At 36.1% G+C, this 26422-nt stretch overlaps 1 protein-coding gene across 3 annotated transcripts in view; it reads right to left on the minus strand.

Moving 5' to 3' along the window:
• LOC145279729 (DNA ligase 4-like) overlaps positions 1-26422 on the minus strand; it is a 73404-nt gene that overhangs the window by 13599 nt on the left and 33383 nt on the right. For all 3 annotated transcript variants that reach the window (XM_080131022.1, XM_080131020.1, XM_080131021.1), the window contains exons 9-12: positions 23424-23625; positions 19801-20083; positions 3184-3351; positions 10-147 (exon numbers count right to left, since the gene is read on the minus strand). In XM_080131022.1, coding sequence (XP_079987148.1) covers positions 10-147; positions 3184-3351; positions 19801-20083; positions 23424-23625 — 791 coding nt within the window. The remainder of the gene's footprint in view (positions 1-9; positions 148-3183; positions 3352-19800; positions 20084-23423; positions 23626-26422) is intronic.

Here is a 26422-nt window from a genome sequence, read left to right on the forward strand (position 1 = left end):
GGAACGTACATTTCTCAGATCGTTTAGATCTTCAGTTGTCATGCATTCAAACCAAGGTTTATCTTCACGAATCTTTTCTACGCGAGGAAATCTCAAAGTGTAGCCAGTCTTGAATCGACCACTTGAAACGATTTCAGCTGCTTTCACCTAAAAGAAGAAATAATAAAATCAAGTATCATTAGCAAAATCAGGATTTTCTTCTAAGGAGGTTCATTGACAGAGAACAAAATTGACTTTGAAATCTAGTGGAAGATGTTTCCTAAACTCTCTTGCTCACAGAAGAGAATTCGCTAGCCTTTCTCTACTCTGTCTTTATTTACATGGTAGGTGCTCGACTAAGTTCTAATCTATGGTTACCCCTGTAAACATTCACAAAACAAAAAACTCGTCTATCTACAACCACTATAAATAATTTTCTTTTCCTCCTCTATGTATCTAAAACTTAGTGGAAATTCCATGAACAAAGTTTCTTTACTGGAACCATCCAGCTGTGAAACAATGCTATGGAGCTGCTTTCCAGCTGACTACAATATGACCATTTTCAAGTATAATGTTAACAAATTCTGGTTGAGCAGTCCTGTTAAATAATCAAATTCTGCCTGGTTGAACATTGTTACCAACCCTTAGTGTTGCCTCGTCATCCACCTAACAACCTCATTAGCCCTTATCCTTGAGTAGCTTTGAGATCTGGATAAGTGGTGACTCGTTATTACATGAATATTAATTCATTTTTATTCAAATGTATTCGATTATCTGCATTAGAGATTCTATCAATGATGCTTAAAATGGACGCATCCTAAGAACATTTGTTCATATTTGTATCTCAACCACATTAACCCTTTATCGCCAAGTTTTACGTTCAAGTCGCATTTAAAAAAAAACAAAAAAAAAACACCTGTATAGGAAATATTTCTTACTGTAATGGCTTGTTAGTCCAACTGGTCTTCAAAGTACAGGTCTATGCATTGTTCAACAATTGAATGAGGAGTTTGTTTATGTTAATGTGTCAGTTCCACGGTAACTTCCCATCACATGTGGGTTTCATAATAAAAAAAATTATTTATTACATAAAAAAGATTGTGGTGGTAAAGAGTTAAATTTAAATTGTCCGTCATTACTACCAAGATAGACACACAAGTCTAACCACGTGGTACTCTGCTTAACAATAATTACCAACCCCAATGTTGTATGCCATGGTATTCTCTTTCATCTTTCTGATTCTCATGTTGGCTGTATTGTTGTCTCTCACATTGGTGGCTGTCAAGTGGGGTGAACAGTGGTTTACAAGTATATTAGGTACGCACAAAATGAATGCCGATGCTACAAATGTATAAACATTTTGACCCCTCACTATACTTAATAATTCATCAAAAATCAAGAAATTAATTTTAATGAAATTTTCAGTATTTATCAAATAATGATCACGGAATATATTGAACTCATTTTTATTTAAATCTTCATAGAAATATATTATTTTTTTAAACAAAAAATACTTTTACTAAAGTTATGGTTTCTGTAGTATAAAAAAAAAAAATGAATGAATTTATTTTTACTTTTTTTATGAAAATAAAGCATCGTAAATTATAACAATTAAAAAAAAAAAAATTTAATTTTTACAGGAACATTACAAAAAAATGCCCCTAAAGTCCGTATTAATGAATTCGATATATCTTGAAGAAAACTTAATTTCTCGAACTACTGATATTATTATTGAATTAAGCATTGTTTATTTAATATTTTCACACAAAAAAAAATTATAATAATAACAAAAAATATTTCTACTTTTTTTTTAAAATTACAGGTTTCGCATAATTTTTATATGTAAAATTTTAATATTTTCCTTGCTTGCATGAATGTGAAACTTTCGGCATAAAATAATTTTTATATAATCTTGAACAATAATTAAAAAAACATTAAATTTAAAAACAGGTACATAGAAAAATAATTAAATTAAAAAATGGTAAAAATGATACAAACGTTCAGGATAGGAATGTATGGATGCATATCTGGGGGGGGGGAACTACCCCCCCCATCCCTTTTAATTACATGACATCATTTTCACAGTCTTTTGACTGGCTGAAATTTTGGGCTTCCATATAATCCGTGTTTACAAAACTTTCATTTGTTGTGATTTTGCGAAGAGCAAAATCGCTCGTTTTTTTTTTTTTTTGGCTAATTAAGATATTTTTTGTGCAAACAAGGTGTTTTATTTTTTATTTATTTAATTCAATATCTTAGGACTTTACTTTAATAATTATCTTTGAAATAGACACAGAAAACTAATATATATCTTTTAAAGGATTTTTAGAATAAATTTATTTAACTTAAAAATTTAGCTGAATTGTTTAGCTTGCTGTGAAAACATTTTTTATAACTTTTTTCACGTGTACAAATATTTTTTTCCTTTTGGAAATCAAGTTTAGTCTTTAATCTTTCAAATACAATAAAAAAGTAGTCGGAAACCTACAAAAAATTATGATAAATCGACTTTCAAAACTAGCCCCCCCCCCTATCTTTATTCGGCCATTTTTGCCTGTACCTAACAAATATAAAAAAATAAACAAACTGAAAACACAGAAGACACAAACTTTAACACATTCCATAATTCCAGTTCAGCTCTGGGTGCTTGTGTGACACCACCATGGAAAACAGTGCTCTAAATGCTAACGTCCACATCTTAGTCATATGTCGAGGGCAGTTTTATCAGTCAGTAATCAATTCATATTCGCATCTGCTTCAGACCACAACTTGCCTTCAACTGTTCCAAACTAGAAACAGTCCTAAACTGTCGCAAACTCAAGACAGTCCGTGAATTGTCACAAAACCGACTCCGACTCCTAAAACTGTCTGCAAACTAAGTTAATATCAACTTCTAAGTGAGAATTTTTTCCCCTGTTACTGCCACACCTTGATTAATGATCCTTTTTCAGCTTCCTTTTGTGTACCTTGGTGAACAACTTCCTCTCCATTATCTTTCCACCAACTCCATTTCCCATACTTTTGTTCTGTTGATAAATTTATTTCCTCTTTCTTTTTCCTTCCTAACACATTTTTTTTGGGGGGGGGGGGCAAGTAATAGTATCACACACAGACACTGTTGCAGATGATGGAAGTCAATACAAAGAGTTTATGCTACAAAACCAAGAAAAAGCAGAAATAAAATCAAGAATTTCCAACATTCACCTGGACGAGGAAGGATTTTGATGGCTCAATCCAAGCATCTGGTTGTTCTTTAAATCCTGGTGCTAAAATGATGGAGGTTGGAGGATTTTTGCGATCGAATGGTTGCCAATGATCAGCCAGTTTCTTATTGAAGTCAATCAATTCTTTTTTAGTGTAACCAGAACCAACCTGTTTAGACAAAAAAAATTTTTTTCTTTTCAAAGTCTTCATTAATAAAACAGTTTTTGTTTTTTGCTGAGAAATTTCCAAATTTATGGATATTTATGATCTTATAGGCATGATCAAAGAATTTGGATTTTTTTTTTGTTATGAGGGTTTTAGAAGCAAAGTTAAAAACTTGTGAAAACAATGTATTATAAATTATTTTAAAAAATAAACCTTAAATTCATGAAAATAAAGAAAAATGAATAAACTAAATCAATAAAAACTAATCTTTAAAAATGTTAAACATTTTTAAGTTCAAAATCAATAATGACACTTTTTTATTAACATTTTTAGTCCATTTAAATTATACGTTTTTTAACAAAATATTAATAATAACAGGACCCATAGAAATTCCACAAAATGAGAAATATATTTAATCAGCAAATATGTTTTCATAAAGTTGATATTTTTCTGAATAGTGCAAAAATTAGTTTTTTTGTACAGAAAAACCAATAACACACAGCAAATATGAGTTTAAGATTACTATGAAAATGGTGTATTTGAAATATGGAACTGACCCAAATAAGATAAGTCCTAATAAATACTTAGAAAGTAATATTGTGATACATAGTTCAACACAAATAAAATGTTGTAAAAGACAATCTTTAATTTACTCCTTCAGTCCAGCACTTCTTGGCAGACAATGTTCTTTCAATATTCCCATTTTTTTATATAATATTTCACTGATTTCTTTCTTCAGTGAAGAACTGCTGCACGTCAAAATTACTGGAAGTTCCTTTCTCACACCATCACAACAACGATTATATATTATTAGAATGATATTCGAAAACGAGGCAGCAACAAAAAGAAAAAAAAGAAAAGGAGGTCACTTTCATATGTTTATCCAGGGTTGCCAGATTGGCTATTTTTAAGCCAAATTTCATGAATTTAGCCTTTTTTTTTTTTTTCTTTTTTTTTAAGCAGTTTAGTCTTAAAAATTTTTATTTAGCCTTTTTCAAAGCATAACATATGGACTAAGAAATAATATAAATAATATTCAATTGTCAGATAAGCCAATTTTTAATGACTAGAACTGTATATATTTTTGATGCAAGTCTACAGTTCAATTAAATAAAAAACAAAATGTTTCTAATGTGCATACCCGTAATATTTAAAAAAAAAAAAAAATCACATAAATTGATCAAGTTGTTTTTTTTTTTAACTAAAAAAAAGCAAGTTTTATGAGGGAGTAAAACATCTTCTGATCCATGATGCTTAATAAATAAAGAAAACTCAATTTGAACTACCAAGATCAAAATCCGCATTGTAATGGTATATCACTAAAAATTGTAAAAAAAAAAAAATTGGTTTTTATATATATATCATTAATTTACACAATTTTTGAAATATGACATTTTTGTTCCGTGACAGGTATGTACATCATGTAATTTTTTTTTTTTTTTTTTTAATAAGGTTGAACTCTGGACTTGCACCATATTTTTTTATAGTGTCATATAATCGCCTTTTTTTTTCTTTTAATTTTAATAAGGAATAAACATAAACAAATTAATGGCAATATTTTATATAAAATGAACAAACAACAAAAAATGACAATCTGGCCAAGATAATAGTGTAGTATCTGTTTTGTCCTTTGTCAAAAGAAGAAGTAATCCTTCTCGATTAGAGCTATTTTTATTTTTGTACCATCCAGAATTCCCCTTTTTTAATATAAACTTTCCTTTTAGGGTTAGGGTTACTTTCCTTTTAGGGATAGACAGTAAATAAAGCAAGAGAAAATTATTTAATTTGACGACATAAAGTTCATTTTAATTTTGATAGGGTAATAATTTTTTGTTCAAAATTAATTTTAGATTATACAGAGTTTAATCTCATTTTAATAAGATTAAGAGAAACATAACTATAGTAGGATTGAAAAGGCTTTTGACAGGGTATGGCATGAAGTCTTCTCAGGAAAATCAGATCATACGGTATCACTAGACGAATACTTAACATAATTAAATCCTTCTTAGATAAGAGAAAAATCCAGGTTGTCCTCGACAGTCGTACATTTAAGCAATATGATATAAATGCGGGAGTGCCTCAGGGGTCTATCCTTGAACTTTTATTATTCCTAATATTCATAAATTACCTCCCTGACAAAATTGCCTCTGAGATGGGTATATATGCTGATAACACCACGCTCTATAACAGGCACAACAGGAAAACAAATGAACACATATCAAAGGAAATGGCAGAAACACTAGAGGATGACCTCCATTATCTGAAAGTACTTCTTTTAAACTCTTCGGCCTAACGTTCACAGGAAACATGAGTTGGAACAATTACATTGAGAGCATTGTCAGGACCGCTGCAAAGAAAGTAGGCTCTCTCTACTGTGCTAGAAAGCTACTAACGCCCAAAAGTATCATGTACCTCTATAAAGCCACCATTCACCCATGTATGGAGTATATTTGGACTGGTGCATCTGCTACTAGTCTCTCGCTCCTAGATAAGGTCCAATCCAAAAGAGTGTCTCCAACCTGATAGGTCCTGAACTGTCATCTAAGCTTCAGCCTCTGTCCCACCGATGAAATGTTGTATCCCTTTGCCTGTTCTATAAGTATTTTAATGGCGAATGCTCTGACGAACTGCATGCACTTGTACCCCCACGATGAAAATACCCCCGACAAACCCAACAAGCAGCTAAATCCCACCCCTACACAGTAGAGATCCCTAGATGTAAGAGAGCTTTCTACTCCAGTAGTTTCTTCCCCAGGACAGCTAGACTTTGGAATTCCATTCCGGGTCCCTGCTTCCCCAACTGTACTGACATGCAGAAATTCAAGTGTAACATGAACCAACATCTTGCTGCCCAACTTCCTACATAGTACCCCAGTAGCTTTTGTCCCTGATAGTAGCCCCCTACACCAAAGTGGCAATGTGCCTTGTTTAGGGTGAAAATGTAAAAAAAAAAAATAAATAAAGTTACACAGAGGCATTTCGTCCCTGCAGGGAATCACCACATAAGAACTGATGATTTCATGGACGTCTGTGTAACTTAATTGCCATAGATATAATACTATTACTAAGCTCTACTCGGCTATTGAGCACTGTAGATCGATGCTTTGTCTGGTAATCTTTTGATTAGGATTGTTTTATTGTGTATGGCTGCACATCCAACATTATCTCCATCTTTTGAACCGTCTGTATAAATTGTTGAGTGTTCGGAATATTTATCTTTAATTATTTGGAATTTTTCTTGTTATATGATTGGATTGGTTTTTGTTTTAGGGTATTTAATTAGGTCTGATATTATTTTTGGTTGTTTTGTCAGCTAGGGGGGATATTTAAGTTTTAAAGATTCATGTCTTGTTGCAATGTCTATCTGAGCATTATTTATGGATTCTTCCATACGCAAGCTAAATAGTTTTATAGCATTTTCTTTTCTTTCAAAGAAGTTTTTGTATTAGGAGTGGAAGACACATTTATAGGCAAGATTAGTTGGACATGAAGCCAATTTTGTATAATATTGTAGTCATAGTTTTTCTCTTCTAAGTGATAATGACAGTTCATCCGTTTCTACATGTAAACTTTCCACTGGGGAGATGGGGAAGGCTCCTAGAACCAATCTTAGCATCCACATAGAGGGCACATTCTGTTCCTACATTTATATTTTTAACAATGTTATTTATTTTAATGCTAAAAAGTGTGACGGACAGGATGCTTCCTTGTGGTACTCCCGTTTCTTGTTTTTTACGGATGGATAGGGTATCACCTAATCATACATTAAATTGTCTATCATTTATAAAATTTGTGATAAAAATGAGCAGTCTGTCTTTTCATCCAAGCTCTTGTAGATCTTTTATAATGCCATGCCTCCATACCGAGTCGTATGCTTTTTCAATATCGAAAAAGACTGCTGTAAGATGTTTTCTTGATGAAGGTTTCTAGCTGAATCAGGTGGTCCATGGGGCTTCTTTCATTCCTAAATCCTGACTGATGATCTGTAATCAGATTATTTGTCTCAAGGTACCATTCTGCTGTTAATCATTCTTTCCATTATTTTGCAAATACAACTAGTGAGTGCTATAGATTGGTAATTCATGGGATTTGTAGAGTCCTTTGATGGTTTAGGTATAGGGATTACTATGGCCTGCCTCCATATTTCAGGGACATTGCTACTTTCCCAAATATCATTAAATATTTGTAGTAGGTAATCTGTTGATGTATCAGGAAGTTGTTTTATAAATTGATAGTGGATTTGATCAGGTCCGATAGCCGAGTCATGAGCTTTGTTTAGGGATACTTTCAATTCATTTTTAGAGAATGGCTGGTTGTATTTTTCTGAATTATTTGTCTGAAACTGGAGTTTTCCTTTTTCTGTTTTTTCCTTAATAATTTGGAATTTTTTGTTAGAGTTTTTGGAGGAAGAGGAGTTTTTTTTTTCAAAAGTTTCAGCAAGACAATCTACCATTTCTTTCTTGCTAGTAGTTTTTGGTTATTATAGGTCATGCAATTTGATTTGGTGTTTAGTAGGGTTGCTGTTACTTTCCCTGAGATTTTACGGCTCATGTCCCAGACCTTTTTACTTTTTGTATTTATTTTTGATACATAGTTTTTCCATGATGTTCGCTTTGATTCTTTAATGGTTTTGCGAGCTTTAGCTCTACTGTTTTTATATTTATCGAGATTTTCTTTAGTTGTTCTTTTTTGAATTTCCTTAGCATAGCTTGACGAGTTCTGATGGCTACTTTGCATTTTTTGTCAAACCAGGATTTATTATGTTTTGGGAGGTAGGGCTTTTTGGAATGCATTCCTCAGCAATAATATACAGTGTATTCGTAAAGTAAATGGTATTATTTTGGTTTGGATTATTATCCGATGTTAGTTTAGTCCAGCATAAATTTTGGAATTTTTTCCAATCAGCCTTCTGTAAGTTCCATTGGGATATTTTGTTTTCTGGCATTGGATCATTGTTTTCAAGTGTAATGGGAAAGTGGTCACTTCCATATGAATCTTCTAGTACATTCCATTTGTAATCCAAGGCAAGTGTTGGATCACACAATGTTAAATCAATTGATGTGAATGTACCAGTTCCTGGGTATAAATAAGTGTGTGTTTTATCATTAAAGAGGTATGGGTTTTCGTTATTTATTATATTTTCTATAATTTTTCCCCTTTTGCTTGTTTTTTCACTTCCCCATATCTTATTATGGCCGTTTAAATCTCCCATAAGGATGTATAGCTTTAGAAATTGCTGTATTAGTTTGTTCAAATGTTTCTATGATGCTTTCATTGGGGGGGTATGTATAGTGAGCAAATGTTGATGGTTTTGGGGAGTATTACTTTTATTGCAGTAGCCTGTAGTTTAGTATTAAGTTGTATTTGACTTTGAGGTATGTCATTTCTAATAAGGATTGATGTACCTCCAGAGGCTCTGAGTCCAGTATTGTCTATATAGTTATACTGATTGTAGTTTTTAATTTTTATATTGTCATCCGATTTCATAAAGGCTTCTTGGAGACAGACTACTACTAGGAGTAATTTATCGAGTAGAATAGTGAGCTCATTTAGGTTTGCCTTTAAACCATGACAATTCCACTGGATTATATTATTTGTCTTATTTCTATCCGGTATGATTCTATGTGTCATGTTTAGTATTTTAGTTTGTTATTTGGGTGTTTTGGGTTTAGTTATCATTTTTTAGTTCTTATCTATCTTCATCTCTTTGGCTGTAGGGGGGGGGGTCTCTTGTTAGTGTCTGTGTCTCAGCTGAGAAATGTTGCTGAGTTTTTTTTTATGTTTTGGTTTGGGGCTTTTTGATTTGTTCTGTCTTATGTGTCCTTCCCGGCTCTCTATCTCGATTAATTCAAATTTATTTTCGTTTTTAATTAATACTGTTTCTGTTTATTTTGGTTTTTGGAAGGGGGTTTTGTGTTTCCCTGTTCTGTTTCCATCTTTCTTGATATTGTGTGTTTAATGTCTGCTTTTGTACTTGTTCATGACTTGGATCTTTCACGTTGATTTATTTGTAGTTTTTGTTGATCGGATTCTATTTTGCTCTTTGGAGCTTGTTTTTGGTTTTGGTTACTTAATTGAGTTTTCAAGGATACTAGTAATTGTTTCTTATTAGTTTCATTTTGGTTTGTTTTTAAAGTTTTAATTAGATTTTTGAGTTCAAAAACTAATTTATTGAGTAACTCTTGGTAGTTTATTTGGTTAGTTTGGCTTGAATTTTTTGTGATATTTGCATAGGTGTTTACTTTTTGGTAGGAATCTACCATTTTCCTTGCTTCAGGGAAGGATATATTTTCTTTGTATTTTACTTCCACAATTTCTTTTTCCTTTTTGAAAATTTTGCATATTTTGGAGTATGCTGGATGGTTTTCCAGGCAATTTGGGCATTTTGTTTCATTGGGGCATTCGTCTTCCGTGTGGTTGGGTTCTTTTAGACCACATTTTCCATGTTTTGTGCCCTACGCAAATTTCTCTATGGTGCCCATATTTTTTGCACCTAAAACATCTCAGAGGGGCTGGTATATATGTAACGGGATCCCAGGCAGTGCCAGGTATCCTGTTCAGCTAGATGAAGATGGGAGAGGATGAGGTATGGTTAGGGGGGGGGGGCATGCTGACACTTGGTCAAGGAAAAACAGATGTTTATGAGATTTCTGTCCACCAGAGAAGAAATAGTATCTTTTTCAATGAAAATAAAATATAAAATCTGATAATAGGATTTGTGGAACAAGAGATTGTTTTTCTAGTTGGATTTGGTAAAAATGAATTTTAACTACTAATTGAGTAGACAGGTACAATGACTTGGGTTCAAAAGGTCTACTTTGGTGTCTGGGAGATGTTGTCATTTGGGTCCACCTGTTGTATTTAACTACCAGGCCACCAAGTCAGTGATAAGTTAGTTGGACAGATAAATAAATAAATTGAACCTAGGGAGAGATATGGTCATGAAAGAGGAAGAAGAGGGTCACAAGAAAATAGAAAATGAAAAGAATAAAATAAGGGGATAGAGAAAGGAGTTCACGAGAGAAGAAAAAGAATAAGATAATGGGATAGAAAAAAAAAGAGGTTCAGAGGAAAAAAACAAAAGGAAAGTAATCTTCAATATGACAGAGGGGAGAAGAGGCCAGTTTTATAAAAACGATTGGTTTTTTAGAGTTAGGGTTCTTTTACTGGCTGGCATCGAGGCGTCCACATCACTCTCACCCTGCCTGGGGGGGGGGGCGAAACCCTCATAAGAGTTAAGTTGAAAAGATCTTGTTCTTAGCTGGGAAATTAATTAGAGGAACTTAAGTTATACAACTTGCATCATGAAGCTCGGATCAAGGAACTCGACTTTAAACAAGTGTAGAACGATTTATGAATAATTATTTTGTTGATTTTTACGAAAATGAACCAGAGTTTTTCTTTGTTTCTCAATTGCTGGCCTGAATGGAGATGCAGTTTGTTTCAGGTATGCCCTGACGCCAGATGATGAAAGAGATAGACTGGATCCAGCACAAAGCCAGAGTGACGGCCGAAATCGACAATGTTGCCACACGGACTTAGGGTCAAGCACCTTTCATGTGCCCCGAACAGCAGAAGGATATTTTCCAGTGACCAGTGAGAGTCTGGTCACCCTTGAGGGGTCCACCACTAGACAAGTAAGAACGTAGCCTTGCTGGGTTGTATCTACGGTCCTGTGTGCTAGGAGCGACAAACACGGCCAGAAGTACATCACAAGTATGCTCCCGTGAACCAGGTTAGCGACGGATGCGGCCCGGCCCTCGGACAAGAGAGGGAGTTAGGGTTATATATATATAGTTCCACTTTTTCAATTGTATATCCAATTTTTACTTCTTTTGGAATTTTAGGAGTATTAAATGTTAGTATATACGTTGTTATAGATATAGATTGACCGTTCCTTTTTATATTGATTCGGACATGGTCAATTACTCCCCGTTTTCTTAGAGCATTTTTGATTTCTTCTGTTGTAGCTAAGATTAGTTCATGGCTTCTTATGACGCCTTTTGAAGTGTTGAACCTTACGTGAGCAAAAGTCTTGCATTTATAAATATGGAATTTTTCCATTCCTAGGAGGTTTTTTGCATCTTTGTAATTGTCTATCATAACAAGTAGGTTGCCATTTTTCATTTTTTTAACTATTTTAGGATTGCTATTTTGAGTTAATACTTTTTCAATTAGAAATGCAGACAGATTGCTGGCCTTTTTTCCTTCCAAGGTTTCAATTACTATGAATCTTGGGAAGTTTTCTTTATCAATATGTTCAAGATTGAAATTCTTGCTCACTGTCTGAGCTGGCGACATCTGAAACGTCAGAGTGAGTTCTTTTCGTTTTTCTGGGTTTTTGAATTATTAGATCCATGTATAGTTGATTAGTTTTTCATTTTTCTTGCTCCCCACTCTCCTTGGAGTCCAAATGTGGGAGATGTTAGGGGGGAAACCCATTTGCCCTTTCATCCCAAGGATACAAAAAAAAATATACTCAATTGGTTCAGTTTGTGCCATCGCTTCCAGATTCCTCCTTTAGTTTCATTTTCCCAGTTTAAGAGAAACATTGGGTAGGGAACAGTTGTGTGGTTTTATCTCAGCAATTGATTGACCCTTGCCATCGCCTTCTAACACTTATTTGGTTTGCCTGTGTTTGTAGTAAGAGTAAGATATTGTATTATCTTTAGACTTCATTTTTTTTTTTTTGATGTTGTAATTAACATTTGCCAGTGTAAGTGGTTAGGATTTGGCATGACTAGCCGATTGATCGGATCAGGCTTCTCCAACCTCCCGTCTAGTCGAGGTAAAGGCTGAAGTGGTGTGTTGCAGAGCCACAACTTTTTTTTCCCTAGTCATGGACTCCTCAACCACCAGGATCCTGTCCCAAGACATTACAGGTTGCTACCTATGGTCAACAGGTAGCTTCACTTAAAGACTTCTACTCTCTACAGGGGGGCAGTTGGCATATTCTGATGCCCCGCCAACGGAGTCTAGTGAAATCTGGTTCATTTCTTCAAATAAACATTCTTGGATTTTAGTTTGGTTGTTTTTATTATTTCCTTTCTTATCATAAGCTTGGTTTGATATTCTTGGTGGATTGTTGTTTTCATTCTTGGCTTTGCAGAAAATAATTGAGTTTTTTTTTTTGTTTTGTTTTTTACATTTTCACCCCAAACAAGGCATATTGCCACTTTGTTGTAGGGGGCTACTATCAGGGACATAGGCATCAGGGATACTATGTAAGGAGTTGGACAGCAAGATGTCGGTTCACGCTGCACTTGAACTTCTGCATGTCAGTACAGTTGGGGAAGCAGGGACCCGGCAGGGAATTCCAAAGTCTAGCTGTCCTGGGGAAGAAACTACTGGAGTAGAAGGCTCTCTTACATCTAGGGATCTCTACTGTGAAGGGGTGGGATTTAGCTGCTTGTCGGGCTTGTCAGGGGTATTTACATCGAGGAGGCACAAGTGCTTGCAGTTCGTCAGAGCATTCACTATTAAAGTACTTGTAGAAAAGGCAGAGGGATGCAACATTTCATCGATGGGACAGAGGCTGAAGTTTAGATGACAGTTCAGGACCTATCAGATTGGCGACTCTCTTTTGAACCTTGTCTAGGAGCGAGAGACTAGTGGTAGATGCACCAGCCCAAATATGATAACAATACTCCATACATGAGCGAATGGTGGCCTTATAGAGGTATAGGATACTTTCGGGCTTTAGTATCTTTCTAGCACGGTAGAGAGAGCCTACCTTCTTCGCAGTGGTCCTGGCGATACTCTCGATGTAATTGTTCCAACTCATGTTTCCTGAGAGTGTTAGGCTGAGGAGTTTAAAGGATGTACTTTCAGATAAAGAATCATTGGCCATTGCTATTGGTGGTAGAGAAGGTTTCTTGTAATTATTGAAGGAAACAAGTTTAGTCTTGGCAGCAATGAATATGACCATCCATTTATGTCCCCATTCCACTACAGATTGGAGGTCATCCTTTAGTGCTTCTGTCATTTCTTTAGATATGTGTTCATTTGTTTTCCTGTTGTGTCTGTTATAGAGTGTGGTGTCGTCAGCATATATACCCATCTCAGAGGCAATTTTGTCAGGAAGGACATTTATGAATATTAGGAATAACAGAGGTCCCAGGATAGACCCCTGAGGCACCTGCATTTATATCGCATTGTTTAGATGTATGACCGTCAAGAACAACCTGGATTTTCTCTTATCTAAGAAGGATTTAATTATGTCATGTATTCTTCCAGTGATACCATATGATCTTATTTTCCTGAAAAGACCTTCATGCCATACCTTGTCAAAAGCCTTAGATATATCTAGAGCTACCGCTCTACCCTCCTCCGCTTTGTTCAGTGACTGGTATATATGTTCTGAGATTACAGTTAGGATGTCTGCTGTTGAACGGGCTTATCTAAATCCACATTGTTGGTCAGTCAGAAGTTTAGCATCTGTAAGGTGATGGACTAGAGTTTGGTTAATTATTGTCTCAAATATTTTGGCAAAAAATGGAAGGAGGCTAATGGAACGATAATTTACTGGGTCAGTTCTTTTGCCAGAATTCTTGAAAATTGGTACTACAGAATCAGTTTTCTAGCAGGTAGGAAAGCAAGATTCATTAAGGCATTTGTTGTAAAGTTTGGAGAGAACTGGAGCTACTTCGGCGGAGCACTTTTTTTATAGCACAGCCGGGATGAGATCAGGTCCAAATGCTTTTGCAGTGTCAAGATTTCTTATGATAGCATGCACCTGAAAAGGGGTGATTTTCAGATCGTCTAGTGTAGCGTCTGTCCGCAAAGGAAAGTCAGAGAGGGGGTGGTTGGCAGGGTCCAGTGTGGAGTTGGCGGCAAATCGACTGGCAAGCATGTTAGCCTTCTCGGTTGCAGAGCAAAAAATCTCATGATTGTTGGATAGTGGGGGGATTGTTGATTGCCCATTATTTACTACACTGTTGTAGATTTTCCAGAAGTCGCAGGTTCCTAATTTATGTGCTTCGATGCGTTTTTTGGTGGTTTACTTCTGGCTTCTATATACGTCTGTCTGTTTGAACTGGACTTATGTTGGTTAAATCTGTGGTACGCATGCTGCCTTTGCACGATGGTGGCTGCACAAGTAGAAGTAAAACACTGGGGAGAGTGGGGTTTGCTATAAAAGTTCCGTGTGGGAACATGTGCTTCAATGTCTGTTTTGAACCATTCAGTGGTCTCATTTGCGCACTGTTCAGCAGGAAGTGAAACAGATATTTTGCCATGGGGCGTCCCTGATGAGATCCCTGATAGCTTCCCAGTCAGCCTTTTTATAATATCTCGTTGTTTTGAGCAGTGGCTCTTCAGTTTTGGCTCTAAAGTTTAGGGCTATTTCAATTATTACCACTGCATGATCGGCGTTCCCAAGTGGGCTGTGGGCATTAGTTACACAGTCATCAGGAACTGTGGTCGGAAACAGATTAGAAGTAATGCGTGTTGTTCTTGCTGGTCTGGGAAACGGGTTGGAAATATAACCATCTGTGATAGGGAATGAGATATAGAGAAGTTATATGTAGTCATACCAGCTACGTCTGTGGGAGTAGAAAATCCAAGCCAGTTGCTGTGGTGGACATTAAAGTCACCAAACACATGCACTTGTGCGCTAGTGTCGAGGGAAAGTGCTGTATCTATGCTGTCAGAGACTTTGTTTATTAGGGTACAGTCCTGGGTCAAGGGAGAGCGGTAGAGAAAATAAAAGTAGCTAATGTTATGTTGCATGTTAAGTCTAAAACACATAAAGGCTTGATCGTTCGATTCTAGTTTAGTTTCTATAGTCAAGGGAAAGGTGTTTCGAATATATACTCCAAGCCTGTGCATATGTCTGTCAGAGTCCTTACGGCAGAGTGGGAGATATCTAGGCATGTTAAAGTAGTTAGGGTGGATGGAGGAGTGTAGGTTAGTCTCACTTAGTGCTAAGATATCCGGGTTGTTTGTTAGGAGAAATGCTTCGACATCATTTAAATTAGTTCTAAGCTCACGGATGTTCGTAAATGCAAGCCTCAAGGGAGAAGGCAGGTTGGTTTTGTTTGAGTTTGGGCCTGGTTTTAGCGTAATTTTTTTTATTGTACTGTCATTTTTTTTTTTTTTAAAGAGTTTCAGTTTAGGTAAGAGATGCTGAACAAGTGGTTATGCAGAATACCAGATATGCAACACAAGCAGACCATCAGTTGTCCTGCCATCTACTAGGATTGTGGCCTCGGGATAGCCCACTGGGGATAAGTGCAGGGTCCCTTTCCATGTGCGACATGGCACTACAAACAACCCGATATTATACAACTGTTGATGGAGCAGCTGCTCTAAGCGCTACCAAAGTGTTAGAGCTCCTGTAGTACCAGTCGGGAACAGCAGCCAGAAACTGTCTATCCGGTACCCTCAACCCATCAGACGATGGTCAACCCAATCTACTTGTACTGGCATTATGGCATTCAAGCACTCCCATGTACCCAGTTTAAGGGATGGGATGTGAATGTGTCGGGAGTGGAGAAAACGGTGTTCATTGTCCTAGTCAAGAAACAAGATCAATCACTGAAGGTCTGTTGACTCCCTGTGATTCGACCTCTACGCCTAACTAATAGGCAAAGAAGGAGTATGGAAGCCGGGCGATAGACAGTGCCTATCTACTCCTTAAGCAGTTTAGGTTTGCAGACCGGTACGTTGTTTGAGTCACCAGCTCTAGGAAGGTTGTCATCCAAGACTGGAGAGGCCTTCCTCCCCTTAGGTTTAGCTTCAGAGTTTTCCTTCTCCTAGACGGATGACCTGGGAAGATCTATGGGCCCATCAGCACCGAGAGGGTTTTCCCCGCGCCTGGGTCCTAATCCAGATATTTCTGCACCCCCGTGTTGGTGGTTAATGTTAACAGATTAATTTATAAGGGTTATATATCAACTGGGCCCATCAGCACCGAGAGGGTTTTCCCCGCGCCTGGGTCCTAATCCAGATATTTCTGCACCCCCGTGTTGGTGGTTAATGTTAACAGATTAATTTATAAGGGTTATATATCAACTAAAAAATTATACTCCTCAAAGTGATTACAGGGCATTGCTATTTCATTATTTGTTACTGGAGGAGGTGGAAGCAGCTATATTTGCAAACAGGTCTGTTGGAAGGAGTTAACATGGTTTGTTTTTTCCTTCAGGTTAAAAAAAAAAAGAAAAAAGTTTCCTTTTCTTATTTTTATGTTGGCTTAGGAATAGGTATGGTATTACAAATTAGAATGGTATGGTATTACAAATTAACTAGAAAAAGTTGTACAAGCTCTGGATATTTTAGATAGCAGGAGGGTTAAGTTGTATATTCAATAGATACAAGTAACTTCATTTTTGATATGAAGTACATTACAGTACAGGTATAATTGGGAGTAAATTATATGCTATGTCGTATACAGTATGTATAGTACAATAAATAGTTATATGGGCATATTTCCAGTAGATGTGAATTGATGGAAATTGTAGGTATTAAGTGGGTTACCATTTCTAATGAAGATATCTTCAGCCTTCTTTTAAAAATCAGGAAGTTGTATTTTGCATTATAGAGTATTGGTTCAGTTTTTGTATTTAACATTGCAAGGCTAAGGAAGGGACAGCTATTGCTATGTAATATAGATAGTTGTAAATCTAAGTACAGACTGTTGTTAGTGAGTATCTACCTGGATAAGAATAAACTAATGCATACCTAAGGGGTAGAAATGTACAGATGTTTAGTGATCATGACTTCCAATCGGTCAGCATGCGAAGGTTAATGGTTGAAAGCTAAAGACCCCCATCAAAGTCGGGTGTATTGTATGAGTGTTAGTGGCAGCTTGGGGAGTGGAGCAGATTGTTAGTTTTCAGGAGAGGATTAAACTTACAGAATACAGTTAGGATTAATTATAAGAGTTTTGAGTGCCAAGTAACGTCTAGTTTGAGAAAAAAAGAAAAAAATTTTTTTTTTTAACTTAGCATGCAAATCAGACATAGGCAGTTGTCTTGGAGGCAAAGTACATATTGGATATACGTAGTAATCCAGCAAGGGTGCTTGTACCGTAATGAGAAAAAACTATTAGTATATAGCGCGTCGGGATTAATTAAATGCAGTCAATTTGGTCAAGCTCAAAGCATTATGTATCTATTCAGCAATAGTCCTAGCGACGTAGCTAATGTCACTGTGTATTTTAGTTTCAAATATAATTGAAAGCAAGACTAACTATATTAGATGGTTTGATTGGCTAGCAAGGAAGCAAGCATTTTCAATACAAGCAAGCTTATAGTAATATAATATATTAAGTATATTATTTAAATAAAGTCCTAACTTCATCTAATGTAATAGAGAATAATTCCCGGCTTTTGTTTTTTATTGCTAGTTTACTTGAATATAGCATGAGTGAGCAGTGTTTTGCCTGTTCGAATAGAAGTCGGGTAGGGGGGGGGGGGGTGACGAATCTCATCTTAAAAGTTTTACAAGACAGGAAAAGTAGAGACAGATAAATAAATATACATAAATAAAACAAGAAAAACAAATTTAAACAAAACAACATGAAATACATTTGTTAGGAGTTAAGATGAATTTTAAAATTAGTACTTAACGTCTGTTTGACACAATGGTTCGGCATCCGTTTTTTTTTTTTGTTTTTTTTTGGCCGACTGGAATATGGCTGTGTCTTTCTAGAGCGGAAGAAGATTTCTATTTCCGGATGACTTGTGCACACGTGCCTATCTATTTATAGAATAATAGTCGTTACGTTCAAATGTGTAAATGTTAATTTAATTTTAATTTTTTTTTTTTTTGTAAATAAAGTCCTAACTTCATCTAATGCAATAGAGAATAATTCTCGGCTTTTGTTTTTTATCGCTAGTTTACTTGAATATAGCATGAGTGAGCAGTGTTTGCAAAGGAAAAAGATTGTATTATTGGCTGGACTGTTTTAATTTAGGACGTCAGTAAGAAAGTGGGGGGGGGAGGGGAAGGAGGGGAAGGGGGCTGTTGTTTTTGTTTTTGCAGAACATATTTAAGTTTTACAAAAGAGAATAGAAAACAAAAACAGAAATTCAATGTAGGTGCATTTCGTCTCAGGAAGCCAATGGACAGCCTGATCTGGTATCACCAGCTATACAATATGACAAAATGGAGTGTGTAGATATCCTTATTGGAGCACCTGTAAAAAGTTGAATATCAAATATAACAACAAGTCTTGGGAACCTTCGAGGGTCATTCCCAAAAGTAAAGCCTCCTATTTCTTTTTTACTCAAAAAGTTGAAAAGCCATGAAGATGAGAGTGGTACCATTAAATCGAACAACCATTTGTGCTAAAGAATGTATTTTTCTGCATAGTGAACACCATTCTCAATGCACTTTTGCCAAGAATTCAATGAAACCGCTTTGCTTTTAACACATGTGCAGGGGTTGCTTCTTTAGAGTCCCACACCATCAACATCTGCAACAGGGAGATGAAACTTTCAAGTCACGAATGCATAAGTTTAGTCATCATAGCAATGCAATTTGTAATCCCGTCTGATCCATTTGGGTATAATAAAAATAGGAGACATTACTTTTGGAATGCCCTTCGTACACCAGAAAGAAGAGTTGGAAATAAATCATACACCATCCATTATGACTAGGCAATTTCTACTGCTAACACAGATGTGAAACAAAAAGGAGAAAGAAGCAACCTTAGTAGAAGTTAGTGTTCCCAATGATGCTGGGTTAAACAGAACTGAGAGGAGGAAAGATAACATAATATCAACGCCTTATAACTGAATACCAAAGTCTTATGTACGACATGAAAAGAAACTGGATAAACTATAACATAGTTAAATGATCAATTGGGGAAATAAATAAGTGTAGGTTAAAGAAGTAGACGAAAACCTTAAGTGAACACTTAAATATCTATGTCTCGTATAAAGTAAATGGAGTCTCTTGACCTCTGAGAGCTAACTGAACTAAAATGCAAACAAAAAGTGAGAATAAGATGCTCTGTTCATGTGTCACTTTGTCTTAAATTTCATAACAAAATATGAACATCGAATGAGCATTATGGATAAAGTACAAGTAAAATTTAGTTGTGACACTATTCTGGAGGTTGAAGATTCAATCCTAATTGTGAACAATACAAAGAATACAATTACAAATTACTTCAGATTTCTACTTGATCATGGCTGATGGAACGAGAACATGCTACTCTTGTGGATTAATTAAAAGGTTCTGCTCAAAAGCAGATTCCCTGAGTTTGACAAGATACAACTGAAGAAGGTTGGAGGTTACATCAACCAAAACATGAAAATAACATTCAAGATGAGAACAGTAGTTCAAAGAATCCAAATAATACACATAATCAGTCAACATCTCAAAAATGAAGAAACATAGTAATACAAAAAGAATAGACACATCTTAGTGTCTATTCTGTTTATCTTTCGATGCCAAATCTTCTGAAAACATTGAAGGAAAAATAAAATCTCAAATTCTTACTTTACAAAATGACCAGAACACACTGGGCTTTTTGCCTGCTGCGGTTGGAAGGGCCAAAGCACAAAGGAAATGTGACATCAAGCCAGATCGATGGCCGACGCCCCAAAATCCACCCACAATTAGGATATCAAGCTGATCCATCAAACCGTCTACATATTCGGGTTTCAGTTTGAACCATCCACCTCGTCGGGCACTCGGTCGGTAGACAGACTCGCAGTCTTTTATCATGACACCCTCTTCATTGTTATCGATAGCAGTATTCAAAGCCTCAATGCAGTCATCTCTAGAAGGAGAAGTAAAAAATAACAGCAAATCTCAACAAGAGTTTCAGGGTTCTAGCATTTATCCATCTACATATACATGTATACATATTTGCAAACAAATGGAGATTAATTGTTTCTTAAACCCACAAATTCAGGGTCATTTTTTTCATTTTTTACGCTTTAAAATTTTTAAGATAAGAATTTGTATTTTTACTTGACATTTTAGCTGTTGGGTCATATAGACATGTGCTGCAAAGAATAAAGTGTTAACACTAGTGCCCAAATGCATGTATTTGGTGACTTTAATGCCCACCACAGAAATTGGCTTGGCTTCTCTAACTACACTGACACAGCTGGTAGCGTCATCCATAACTGCTATATCCCATCCCTTGACACAGACAGTAACATTTCCGACCCGTCTCCCAGATCGCCAGGACCAGCAAGCCTCACTTTTGGATCTATTTCTGACAAAAGTTCCTGAGGATTGTGTAACAAATGTTCATTGCCCACTCGGGAATGCTGATCACAATGTGATAATGATAGACATCACTCTAAACTCTCGACCCCAATTTGAAGAGCCACTGCTCAAAACGACAAGGTACTACAATTAGGCGAACTGGGATGCCATTAGAGATCACATCAGAGACGCCTCATGGGGAAATATCTTTTCTCTTCCAGCAGAACAGTGTGCAAATGAGACTACTGAATGGTTCAAAGCAGCAACTGAAGCACATGTTCCTACACGGAAGCTCTATAGCAAACCCCATTCTCCCCAATGTGCAGCTGCCATTGCTCAGAGACAACATGCATACCGTAGATTTATCTGGCATAAGTCCTGTACAAACAGACAAAAGTATATAGAAGCTAGAAATAATTGTAAGAAAGAAGCAGCAACAGCTAAGAGTGAATATACTGAATCCACTAGAAAACACAAAAATTAGGAACTCGTGATTTCTGGAAAATCTACAATAGTGTAGTAAATAATGGGTTATCAACAATATCCCCACTAGTCAACAATCATGAGGTTGTTTGCACAGCAACTGAAAAAGCTAACATGCTTGCCCGTCAGTTTTCATCAAACTCTACCTTGGACCCAGCAAGCCATTCCCTCCCTGATTTTCCTCTGCAGACAGAAACCACACTAGATGATCTGAAAATCACCCCTTATCAAGTACATGACATTATAAAAAACCTAGACACCTCAAAAGCATGTGGACCTGATCTCATCCCAGCTGTGCTATTAAAAAAATGCTCCGCTGAGATTGCTCCAGATCTCTCAATTCTTTAACAAATGTCTTAATGAATCTTGTTTTCCTGACTGCTGGAAAACTGCTTCTGTGGTACCAGTTTACAAAAACTCTGGCAAAAGAACTGACCCATTAAATTATCGCCCAATTAGCCTCCTCCCTCTTTTCGTCAAAATATTGGAGTCCTTAATTAATCAAGCTCTAGTCCACCACCCTACAGCTGCTAAACTTCTATCTGACCACCAATATGGATTTAGGCAAGCCCATTCTACTGCAGATATTCTAACTGTAATCTCTGAACGATTATACCAAGCATTGGATAAGGCATGAGAGAAGAGGGATATAGCTCTAGATATATCTAAGGCTTTTGACAGGGTATGGCACGATGGTCTTCTCATGAAAATAAAATCCTATGGTATTACTGGACGAATGCTTAGCATAATTAGATCTTTCTTAAATGAGAGAAGAATCCAGGTTGTCCTTGATGGGCATACGTCCAAAATATTTTATATAAATGCGGGTGTACCTCAGGGATCAATCCTTGCACCTTTATTATTTGATATTTACAAATGACTTACCTGATAAAACTGTCTCTGAGATGGGTATATTTGCCAACGACACCACGCTCTATAGCAGGCACGTGGGGAAGACTAATGAGCACATATCTAAGGTAATGACAGAAACCCTAGAGGAAGACCTTCAGTCTGTAGTGGAATGGGGTCAAAAATGGATGGTAACGTTCAATGCTGCCAAGACAAAGCTTGTTTCCTTTAATAATTACATGAACCAACCACCAATAGCTATAGCTAGAAATATTTTACCTGAAAGAACTTTGTTCAAGCTCCTTGGCTTAACGTTCACAGGAAACATATCAGAATAGATACAGCGAGATCATTGCCAAGGCTGCTGCAAAGAAGGTGGACTCTCTATACCGTGCTAGAAAGTTATTTACGCCTGAAAGTATCCTGTATCTCTACAAAGCCACCATTCACCTATGTATGGAGTGCTGCTGTCACATTTGGGCTGGTGCATCTGCTGCTAGTCTCTCGCTCCTAGATAGGGTCCAAAAGAGAGTCACCAACCGAACTGTCATCTAAGCTTCAGCCCCTGTCCCATCGACGAAATGTTGCATCCCTCTACTTGTTTTACAAGTATTTCAATGGTGGATGCTCTGATGAACTACAAGGCCTTGTACCCCCTCGACGAAAATACCCCAACAAACCCGACAAGCAGCGAAGTCCCACCCCGTACACAGTTGAGATTCTTAGATGTTAGAAAGCCTTCTACTCTAATAGCTTCTTTCCCAGAACTGCAGGACTTTAGAATTCTCTTTCAGTTTCCTGCTTCCCCAACTGTATTTGCATGCAAAAGTTCAAATGTAATGTGAACAGACATCTTGCTGCTAAACTCCCTACATAGTACCTCTGCAACTTAGGTCCCTGATAGTAGCCCCCTACATCAAAGTGGCAATGTGCCTTGTTTGGGGTGAAAATGTAATTAAAAAAAATAAATAAATAAAAAATAAAATATGTCTTGCTAAAACTTGAAAAATATTCAACAAACCTCTATCAAGTTGGTATTTTTTAAAAATCAGCATAACACGAAAAAATTAATATCGAAAAATTAGAGAAAAAAAAATGATTCATTCTTTGGGGGTCAAATGGCCATTAATATTATTTAATATTATAAAAAAAATAAACACGATTTTTAATGCTATCATTTAACATGAAGTAACTGAGTTTTTTCACAGTTATTTCCCTGATATTGACTCAAACTAGAGAGGAATGGGCTGAGGGAAGAAGAAAGAAAGCGTGGGAAGGGAGAAAACAAAGAATGAGAGAAAAGAAAGGGATAGAAGTTATTTTACAATTTTCTTCCAAGTAATGCTGGGTAGCCCTGCTAGTCAATTCTAAGAGATAATCTTCTGGAAGTGATACTAACTTAACTGAAAATTAAATAAAAATTACCAAAAACTTCTACCCCATGAATTATATAGGATTCAGTTCAAAATTCTGTATAAATGACAAAGTTCGACAAGATGCACCTGAAGAAACATCGAAGATGAGAACAATGGATAGAAATATTAAAATGTTGAAATTATTTTCAAACTCACCTTGTATTTCCAATTTTTGATTCACTGATGTGAATCCGGCCCTCAATTGGGTGGAACACTTTCTTCAAAAAGCTCATTCTTTCTCGAATCGGACGGTTGGATAGAACTAAATCGTTGTAGAGAAGAATGTCAAACACAAAATAACAAGCTTGATAGTCTCCAAGATTTGTGGCTTTGATGTCATAATGGTCAGCTTTTGTGCCTTTAAAAACAAATATGATAACAGGAAAATGAGTGATGCGCTTCAAGCAAAATTTTAAAAGAAATGAGATTTATATTAACATGTGAAATCAAGTCTGCATCCAGGATATATCAATCAGAGTTATTCCAAAGTGTAACAGTCTTAGGGAAGAAACTATTAGAGTAGAAGGCTTTCTTACATCTAAGGTTTTCTGTGTGTAGGGGGTGTAATTTTGCTGCTTGTTGCGTTTGTCGAGGGTATTTACGTCGGGCTTATAGTTCGTCAGAGCATCTACCATTAATGTACTTGTAAAACAGGCAGAGGAATGGAACGTTTCGTTGATAAAACAGCAGTTGAAGACTAGCTGATAGTGCGGGAGCTATTAAGTTGGCAACTTTCTTTTGAACCCTGTCAAAGAGTGAGGGACTAGTAGCAGATGCATCAGCACAAATGTGGCAACAATACTTTATACATGGGCAAATGGTGGCCTTACAAAATTTCAGGATACTTTCAGGCGTAAAAGGGGCGTGCAATAAGTAATACCCCTGACCCACTTCCCATAGCAGTAGAGCAATGAAACTTGGCACAGTTATTAGTCTTTCTCTACATAGGAACCACTCAGAGTTATGCATTTCTCCCATCGTTTGATGCAGTTCTGGAGACCGTTTTTGTAGAACACCCCAGGTTGGTCCTCCAACCACGACGTGACTTCAGAAATCAAAGCTGCATCATCTGGGAAGAAATGAAAGCAGCATCATCTGGGACAATTTTATCATGGAAGTTTATTATGAATATCAGGAATAATAAAGGTCCAAGGATTGATCCCCTGAGGTACACCTGCATTTATATCATATTGCTTTGATGTACGACCATCAAGGACAACCTGGATTCTTCTCTTATTTAAGAAGGATTTAATTATGTTAAGTATTCGTTCTATGATAACATAGGATCTGATTTTCAAATGTGCAGTGGTGAATTAGAGCTTGATTAATTATAGACTCAAATATTTTGTCAAAAAGGAGGAGGCTAATGAGGCAATAATTTAAACAGAAGCGGTTTTCCAGCAATCACGAAAGCAAGATTCATTTAGGCATTTGTTGAAAAGTTTGGAGAGAACCAGAGCAACCTCGGCGGAGTATTATTTTAATAGTACAGTCGGGATGAGATCATGTCCACATGCTTTTGAGATGTCTAGGTTTTTATGATATCATGTACTTGAGAAAGGGTGATTTTCAGATCATCTAGTGTAGTTTCTGTCCGCAGAGGAAAATCTGGGAGGGAGTAGTTTGTTAGGTCCAAAGTAGAGTTGCAGGCAAAAATGTAGAATTAACAATATTGCCTGTCAAACCAGTAACAATATTTTAAAATGCTTTTTATAATACCACTCTTTTCCATGTGGTTGGTTGCTTTTGTTTTACGGCATATCAACCATTTTCAGGTTATTTAATGCCAAATCCAGTTATTTTGAAGAAAAATTTTTTAATAGAATATATTTGTTTGTTTTTTTTAAGTCTGTTTCTATTCAACCCATAGTTGGGACCTTAACAGGTACTACGACTCTGGGTCAGAGTGGACCTGGGAGCAATGGCAACTAAAGGCTCACTTCACACTCCCCAAATACCGCAAGCTGGGGTATCACCATCGAATATAGTTTAAGGTCATATCCAGAACACTTTTCCATGTGACCCAAATTCTGAGCTCAGAATTCAGCTTTCTAATGGTCCCCCAAAGCACTGACATCCTGCTGTCTTTGAATATTCCAGTTTTCCTATCCTACTTGAACTTGTTTATTTTCTCTCTCGCCAAGAGATAATTTGATGTAGAATCGAAAACAGAACTTATATTTTTTGATTTTCACACGAAAAAGATGAAACGAAGAAACATATTCCAAAAATTATGTAAATTGATTAAATAGTTTTATTTTTAAATAAAATCAAATTCTATGAGTAATCACCTCACCTGTCATTTTGAAAACAATCTCAAGAAACAAAGGGAGATAACTCAATCTAAACTTGCCAGGTTCATATTGTAATGCCTACAAATTCCCATTAATCACTTAAAAATGATTTTCTTTATAAAAATAAAAATAACTTCATCAATTTCTGTGATTTTTGGAAGATGATATTTATTGTTTCATCATGATTGTTTTAAAGCACATCACTTTTCAGATTGTTTAATGTCGAATCCAATAATTTCTGAAAAAGTTTTTATTCTTCAAGTTGTTTATATTTCCAAATATGGTGTTCAATCTGGTTGTTTTGTTTTATGGCATTTTCAGGTTATTTAATGCAAAATCTAATAATTTTGAAAAAAAAGTTTTCATGTTTCAAGTTCTTTATATCTTCAAATACTAAAACTAACCCTGGCATGCGGCAACTCACAAAGGGGCTACAATTGCTGAATCCGCATGCAATGAAGAGAACATGTGACATTAGAAAAGACAGAGCAGTCAGCACCTCTGATACAGAATTATCCCACAGGTGTCCAACAGGTGCAAAAATACTTCAGTGCTTAAATTGCTCTAACAAGCCATCTTTGAACCCACAAAACAATTGCATGATCACTGTCAAGTGATAAACAAACATCATCATCATATCTTCAAATAATTATTCATGGTGTTTGGTTTAGTTGTTTTGTAGAGGAAATTGTTTTGTTTTTAAATTTGCAGAACATGATTGAATTTTGCAAAGGGGAATCAAAAGAAAACAATAACATCAATTCTTGGTGCATTTAAATCAGAAAGCTGATATCTTTAGACAGACTGATCTAGTAACATTAGGTATGAAAGTGGAAATTTTCTGGTTGGCCGTCGGAGATG

Source organism: Euprymna scolopes, chromosome 7 (assembly GCF_053919585.1).
Source record: "Euprymna scolopes isolate OS-2025 chromosome 7, ASM5391958v1, whole genome shotgun sequence".
Classification (NCBI taxonomy): domain Eukaryota; kingdom Metazoa; phylum Mollusca; class Cephalopoda; order Sepiida; family Sepiolidae; genus Euprymna; species Euprymna scolopes.